We start from the raw sequence: 8,177 nt of genomic DNA on the forward strand, positions 1-8,177 counted from the left end.
TGGCATGGGGATGGGAATGTGGGGATAGGGATGTCACCGTGCCCAGATAAATGGGGACAGGGATGGGACCATGACCAGACACATGGGGAGAAGGAGGTCACTGTGTCTGGATGCACGTGAATGGGGATGGGACCACGCAGATACATGGGGACATGGATGGGACCATGCAGGGACACATGGGGATGGATCCCACCTTGTAGGGACACATAGGGACAGGGATGGGATCACCAGGGACACATGGGGATGGATCCCACCTTGTAGGGACACATAGGGACAGGGATGGGATCACCAGGGACACATGGGGATGGATCCCACCTTGTAGGGACACATAGGGACAGGGATGGTAGCGTATAGATACATGGGGACAGGGACCCTCATTGTCCCCACAGTCCCTGAGTACATCCCCAGGCGCCGGGGGCGGGGGGGGAATGACACCCACCCCAGGGTGTGCCCAGCACGTTCTGGTGTGTCCTGGCGTCTTCCATGTGCCAGCCCCAGCGTGAATCACCAGGCGCCTGACGTCAAGGCCTTGGTGGAAGGAAGGAAACCACCCCCCTGGCAGCACGGCTGGGGCGTCAGGGGGACCCCCCCAATGCAACATGCTGATGCAGCCCCTCCCAGCACCCAGATGGGCAGAGGACCCCCCAGACTCAACAAGGAGACCCTCAGATTGGGCAAGGACACCCCAAAGTGGTCAAGGACACCCCCCCAGACTGAACAGGCATTCCCTGAAATGGTCAAGGACCCCCTGCAAATTGAGCAGTGTACCCCCAAACTGGGCACAGACGCCCCCCCCAAACTGGGAACGGACCCCACAAACTGGGCAAGGACCCCCCAAACTGGGCACAGACACCCTCCCAGCTGAGTAATACACCCCCCAAACTGGGAACAGATCCCCCAAACTGGGCGAGGACCCCCAAACCGGGCACAGACACCCTCTCAGCTGGGCACAGACACCTTCCCAGCTGGGTAATATACCCCCCAAACTGGGAATGGGCCACCCAAACTGGGCACAGACCCCCCCAAACTGGGAGAAAGACCCAGAAACTGGGAGAAAGCCCCCCGAAACTGGGAGAAAGCCCCCTGAAACTGGGAGAAGACCCCCCAAAGAGGGAGAAAGCCCCCCCAAACTGGGAGAAAGACCCCTGAAACTGGGAGAGGACCCCCCAAACTGGGAGAAACACCCCCCAAACTGGGAGAAAGCCCCCTGAAACTGGGAGCAGACCCCCTAAACTGGGAGAAGACCCCCAAACTGGGAGAAACACCCCCCAAACTGGGAGAAAGCCCCCTGAAACTGGGAGAAGACTCCCCAAACTGGGAGAAACAGCCCCCAAACTGGGAGAGGACCCCCCAAACTGGGAGAAACACCCCCCAAACTGGGAGAAAGCCCCCTGAAACTGGGAGCAGACCCCCTAAACTGGGAGAAAGACCCCAGAAACTGGGAGAAAGACCTCCCAAACTGGGAGAAACACCCCCCAAACTGGGAGAAAGCCCCCTGAAACTGGGAGCAGACCCCCTAAACTGGGAGAAAGACCCCAGAAACTGGGCACAGACACCCTCCCAACTGGATAATACACCCCCTAAACTGGGAACGGACCCCACAAACTGGGCAAGGACCTCCCCAAACTGGGAGAAACACCCCCCAAACTGGGAGAAGACTCCCCAAACTGGGAGAAACAGCCCCCAAACTGGGTGAGGACCCCCCAGAATGGATACGGACCACCCAAACTGGGCACAGATGCCCTCTCAGCTGGCTAGTACACGCCGCAAACTGGGTGAGGACCCCCCAGAATGGATACGGACCACCCAAACTGGGTACAGACACCCTCTCAGCTGGGTAATACAACCTCCAAACTGGGAACGGACCCCACAAACTGGGCGCAGACCCCCCAAACTGGGGAAGCCCCCCCTCCTCGCCGCGGTCTCTTGGTGCTGCCTCCCCCTGGCGCTCACCCGCGGGACTGCAGGCACCGGGGGCGGGGCTTGAGCGGTGGGGGCGTGGCTTGCAAAGGTGTGGCCCTTCATAACCGTGGCTACAAGGCCCGCCCATCTTTACAGTTGATTGGCAGGCAGGTGGGCCAATGGGGAGACATCCCCCAAAAGCTCCAGGTCCCCAGGCATCTCTGACCCATGGGCTCCTTGTCCCCATGGCTCCACGTCTCCCTGAAGCTCCCTGACCCACAGGCTCCATGTCCCCAGGAATCACAGAATGGTTTGGGTTGGAAGGGACCTTAAAGACCATCTAGTTCCAACCCCCCGGCCACGGGCAGAGACGCCTTCCACTAGACCAGGTTGCTCCAAGCCCCATCCAACCTGGCCTTGAACACTGTCAGGGATGGGGCATCCACAACCTCTCTGGGCAACCTGTTCCTTGGCCTCATCACCTTGGTGCTCTCTGTCCCTTCCTTTGCCCCCAAGGACCCACAACCTTTGGCCCATGTCCCCAAGGACACCATGGACACGTACTCCTCAACCCACAGCTGCCATGTCCCCAGAGGATCCCCAATCCATTTTCTCCACAAGAATCCCTCGGTGACCATAGGTCCACATAAGGTGCCACCCTTCTGGCAAGAAAGAAGAGACATAGGGCCGATCTGAAGCTGCTTTATTGGCCACGTTAGGATGGGTTGAGCGCGGACACGGGGGCTAAGCTGGCCCCAGAACAGTCACAAATACAGCACAGGCAATAATAATAATAATAACAATAATAATAATAATAATAATAATAAAAAATTAAACATCTCCTGGGGGCTGGCAGCCCCACGCAACAAAAATATATATATATAATATAGAGAGAGGACAGAGTCAACGCACTGGCGAAGCTTGGTCACAAGAGAGGGACGGCGCAGGGTTGGGGACACCGGAGCCACCAGCGGGACCCGTGCAGGCAGGGTGGATGGGGCAGAGCCGTTCACAGTTGGGTGGGGGACAAGCAGGATGGGAATCCACCCAACATTGTGGGTGCTGCAGAGGTGACCTGGAGGCCCAGCATCAGCAGTGGGGCTGGGACACCCAAGGGGGATGGGGACATGGAGTGTGGACACCATAGCAGGGGTGGAGACAACACATAGACACTCCCCCACCCCCAGCATGATGGAGATTTGGCAGGGGCACCTCTAAGGTGATGGAGAAGCTGCAAGAACCCCCATGGGATGGTGGAGATGCAGCATGGGCACCTCCAGGGTGATAGAGATGCTGCAAAGACCCCCCCTAGGGCAACTGGGGACACAGCAGAGACATCTCCAGGGTGATGGAGATGCTGCAAGGACCCCATGGCATGGTGCAGCTGTGGCACAGACACCTCTAAGGTGATGAAGGTGCCACAGGGACTATCCAAGGGAAATGGAGATGCAGCATGGACACCTCTAGGGTGAAGGACATGCCACATAGATCCCCCCTCAGGATGATGGAGATGACAGACATCTCCAGTCTAGCAGAAATGACACAGGGACCTTCCTGGAGTGAGGGAGATACAGCATGGCCATCTCCAAAGTGATGGAGATGGCACAGGGACTCCCCTCAGAACTATAGAGATCAGGCACAGACACCCCTAAGGTATCATAGATGCCACAGGGATCTTCCTGGGGTGACTGAGATTGGGCATGGACATCTCCAGAGTGAAGGAGATGCTGCATGAATCCCCATGGAATGATGGGGATCAGGGACAAAACACCTCTAAGGTGATGGAAACACCACAGGGACATTCCCAGGGTGGTGGAAATCAGGCATGGACATCTCCAAAGGGATGGAGATGCTGCATGAATCCCCATGGAATGATGGGGATCAGGGACGGACACCTCTAAGGTGATGGAAACACCACAGGGACATTCCCAGGGTGATGGAAATCAGGCATGGACATCTCCAAAGGGATGGAGATGCTGCGCAAAACCTCATGGGGTGGTGTGGATCAGGCACAGACACCTCTAAGGCAATGGAGATGACAAAGGGACCTCCCCGGGTGGTGGAAATTGGGCAGGAACATCTCCAAAGGGATGGAGATGCTGCATGAACCCCCATGAGATGATGGGGATTGGGGACAGACACCTCTAAAGCAGCCGGGATGCCGCAGGAACGATGGAGACACATCACGGACACCTCCAACACACCAGCCCCATCACTGACACCTCGCATTCAGGCGCCAAAGCTGCCCTTCAGCCTCACCAACACCCCAACCCCTGGGCCAACCAATCAAAAAAAAAAAAAGGGGGGGGGAGGGAAGCCAAAAACCACAAAAAACACCACCCGGGGAGGGAGGAGGTGCCCATTTTTGGGGGGACCCCATTCACAACGCGAGGAGCGAGGGAGAATTCAAGGAGTCCGAGGACTGGTCGCTGCTGCTGCTCCGCTGATGCGAGGCTCCGCAGGTGGTTCCCTCTGGGTGGGTGAACACAAACGAAGACGTATAGGATGGGTTAGGTGGCCCTGAGGGGACCCCGGGCGCGAAGCAGCAGCTGGGGAAGGGGCCCTGGGCGCTCGGCTGGAACGGACCCGGGGGTAGGAAGGCGACGGTCCCCGCCGGCTCTTCCTTGCCCAGGGTGCTCACCTCGGCGGGGCCGGCACCCAAGGAGCCGACATCCTCGAAGGGGAGCTTGCAGGCAGGGGCATGGGCCACCAGGACGAACTCCAGCCGTTCCTTCTCCTTCTGCAGCTCCGCGATCTCCGACTCCAGCTCGGCTTTCTCCTCCTCCAACTGGTCCGTTTCCTGAAGTGGCAGTGGGGTGGGGTGAGATGGGCTGTGGGGGATGCCACTGTCCATCTGTCCGTCGTGTCCCCCGTCATCCCCCCCCCCAACCCAAGCCCTGAGGACATCCTGGCCTCCAGGATGGGGTCGTTCCTCCCTCCAGCATCGCTGGCTACCTATACATCCCCCCCTGATGTCCCCTGCTCATGGGGACAGCACCACCCCTCCAGCATCCCCAGATCTCCACCTGTCCCCCTCCAACATCCCTTGCTCATGAGGACACCACTGTCCCCCTCCAGCATCCCTGGGTGTCCACCTGTCCCCCTCCGATGTCCCCCTGCTCCCAGGGATGGCATCCTCCTCCAGCATCCCTGTGTGCTCTCCCACCATGTCCCCTGCTCCTGGGGATGGCATTGTCCCCCTCAGACATCCCTGGGCATCACTGTGTCCCCTCTGATGTCCCCAGGATCTGGGGATGTTGCCATCCCCTCTGGACATTGAGCTGTCCTCCTCTGCCATTCCCAGCTGCCAGGAGTGGTCCCCTTCTCTGATGTCCCTGGTTCTTGGGACATATCATCCCCCCTCCAACATCCCTGGCCATTGGTCTGTCCCCTTTGATGTCCCCAGCTCCCAGGGACAGTCTTGGTCCTCTGTAATGTCATCATCCCCAGGGATCAGGCTGTCCCCCTCCAAAGTTCCCAGCTCCTGGGAACACTGACGCCTCCCTCCAAGGTCCCTGGCTCCCTGAGATCTGCACCCATAGGGAAACTGGCCTGTCCCTCTCTGATGTCCCCAGCTCCCCTGTCCCTCTCTGATGTCCCCAGCTCCCAGGGACACCACTGTCCCCTTCCAGTGTCCCTTGATCCTGGGGACACTGTTGTCCCCATCCAAGATCCCTAGCTCTTCAGGGCAGACACCCATAGGCATCCATCTGTCCCTTCCAATACAGCCAGGTCCTGGGGACATCAATCCCTCTGGTGTCCCTTGGTTTTGGGGACAGCACTGTCCCCCTCTAGTGTCCCCAGCTCCCTGGAATCAGGGTCTTCAGGCATCAGTCTGTCCCCCTGTGATGTCCCCAGCTCTGAGGGCATCATCATCATAATCCCTTTCCAGTGCCCCTTGGTCCTGGAGACACCACAATCCCCATCTAATGACCCCAGCTCCCCAGGATCTGCATCTGTGGGCATCACTCTGTCCCACTCAAATACATCAAATTCCTGGGGACATTGTCAGCCTCTTTGTGTCCCTTGGCCCTGGGGACACCACTTTCCCCATCTAGTGTCCCCATTTGCTCCTGTAGGGATCAACCTGTCCCCTTTCAACAAGCCCAAGTCAACCATCTCCTTCCAATGTCCCCATGACCTGGGGACACCACTGTCCCCAGATGTCCCTGGACACCTGCCCCCATAGACATCAACCCATCTCCCCCGTGATGTCCTCAGCCATTGGGGACATTGCCATCCCTCCACCATCCCAGGGAGCCACCACTGCCTCCCTCAGACACCCCCAGCTGCGGTGACACCGCCATCCCCAGTGTGTCCCCAAGCACTCACCGCCTGCAGCCGATCCGTCAGCTCCCGGCGCCGGTTACGGCACTTGGCTGCTGCCAACTTGTTCCTCTCCCGCCGCACCCGGCGCTTCTCCTCCTCCTCTGGCGTCAGCTGCCAGAGGGACAAGACCATTAGCCAGCTGCCACCCATGTCACCAGGGTCCCCCCCCCCTCGGGGTCACCAACCCCCCCCCCCCACCCCCCCCACCCAGGGGATAGGGACGCCACTCACCGTCTCCTCGCGGCTGCGCCGGGGACGGGCACGAGCAGGACGTGCCGGCGGTGCTGCCGGCCCTGTGGCAAAGGCACCCATGCCCGGCGTAGAGTAGCTGGGTCCTGGGAGGTCATAGGGATCGACGGGAGGGGGGTGCGCCATGGGTGCCCCTGGGGGCTGCGACTGGGCTACTGAGGAGATGAGGGTGGGCTGCACCAGCCACTGCAGGTCCTGGCTGGTGGTGATGGCCGTCACCGTGGGCACGAAGGAGCCGGGCATGTCCCCCAGGCCGCTGCACTCCTGTGGAGATGGTGGGTGGGGGGTTAGACCCTGCCTGACAGCACCTATGGCACTGCCACCCTCCCACTCTGCACCACAGCCTCGTGCCCCTGTCACCGACGTGCAATGCCCTCGTGTCCCCAGCACTGACACACGATACCCTTGTGCCCCTGGCACCAACGTGGTGCAAGAGCTCCCTGGCACCCATGCACAATGATCCCTGACCTGCAAAAGTTCCCTGGCACTGATGCACAATGCCCTCGTGCCCCTGGCACCAATGTACAAATACTTCCTGGCACTGACGTGCAAGAGCTCCCCAGCACGGAGGCCTGACGCCCTTGTGCCCCTGACACCAACATGCCATATGCCCTCAGGTCCCTGGCACAGATGTGCAAGCCCTTCCAGGCACCAACACATGATGCCCTTGTGCCTCTGGCACCCACGTGCAAGACCTCCCTGGCACCACAGTGCAATGACCTCGTGCCCCCGGCACAGACGTGCAAGAGTGTCCTAACACCCATGCATGACACCCTCGTGCCCCTGGCACCCATATGCAAGGCTCCCTGTCCCCCACCAGCAATGTGCAAGAGCCCCCCCAGCCCTGATGCACGAGGCCCTTGTGCCTCTGGCACTGTTGCATGAGGCCTCCAGCACTTGTGCACTGATGTGCAACCCCCACCCTCCCCAGGCCTTGCACACGAAGGGCCCCAGCACTCAGCTGAGGTGCCCCTGTCCCCCCCAGGGGTACCCCTTCTGCCTCCAAGCTGTTTGCAGCTGGCAGCACCCCCCTTCACTGCACCACGACACCCCCGCTTTGCACCGGGACCTCGCACACTGCTGGCGCACCCCAAAGTCGTTGGGGGGGTGGGGGGTCTGAGGGGACCCCCCAAAAATCGCACCAGGACCCAAATCCCATATGGAGGGGGGGCGGGCCCTGAGCCCCCCTCCTCCCCTTTTCCCGGTTGCACCGGACCCGGTGTATGTGTGGGCAGGGGTGTGTTGCACCGGGAGGGGCGGGATGCATCGCTCCCCCACCCCCCGATTCCCACGGGGGGAGGACCTGCACCGACCACGAACCGGCTAACCCCGGGTTGCACCGAGACCCGAATGGGAGGGGGTGCCCTGACCCCCCCCCCCGCCCCCCAGGTTGCACCGGGACCCGGCTGGGTCGGGGGTGGTGGTGGTGGGAAATACACCGACTCCCTCCCAGTTCACGCGTGGGACGAGCCCGATCCGCAGCAGCGCGCCAGCGCCGGCGGGGGGGGGGCGTGGCCTATCCACGCGGTGGGCGTGGCCGCGCGGTGAGGGGGCGTCTCCCGCCCCCTTAGCAACAGGGGGGGGCGGCCCTCCGGCGTTCCAAAATAAACCCGCGCGCCGCCGTACGTGCGCCGCGTCATCACGGAGGGTTCCAACGCGTCACGCGTTTACGCACGACCCCGCCCCCTTGGCGCCAC

The 8,177-nt window shown here is 60.8% G+C and overlaps 1 protein-coding gene across 1 annotated transcript in view; it reads right to left on the reverse strand.

The window, feature by feature from the left end:
• Positions 1-4,308: 4,308 nt before the first annotated feature.
• FOSB (FBJ murine osteosarcoma viral oncogene homolog B) overlaps positions 4,309-8,177 on the reverse strand; it is a 4,521-nt gene continuing 652 nt past the window's right edge. Inside the window, exons 2-5 of the mRNA XM_010566449.1 lie at positions 6,463-6,752; positions 6,235-6,342; positions 4,544-4,702; positions 4,309-4,374 (exon numbers count right to left, since the gene is read on the reverse strand). Of these exons, the coding sequence (XP_010564751.1) occupies positions 4,309-4,374; positions 4,544-4,702; positions 6,235-6,342; positions 6,463-6,752 (623 nt within the window). The remainder of the gene's footprint in view (positions 4,375-4,543; positions 4,703-6,234; positions 6,343-6,462; positions 6,753-8,177) is intronic.

The sequence above is a fragment of the Haliaeetus leucocephalus genome, unplaced genomic scaffold (genome assembly GCF_000737465.1).
Source record: "Haliaeetus leucocephalus isolate CR32 unplaced genomic scaffold, Haliaeetus_leucocephalus-4.0 Scaffold210, whole genome shotgun sequence".
Lineage (NCBI taxonomy): Eukaryota > Metazoa > Chordata > Aves > Accipitriformes > Accipitridae > Haliaeetus > Haliaeetus leucocephalus.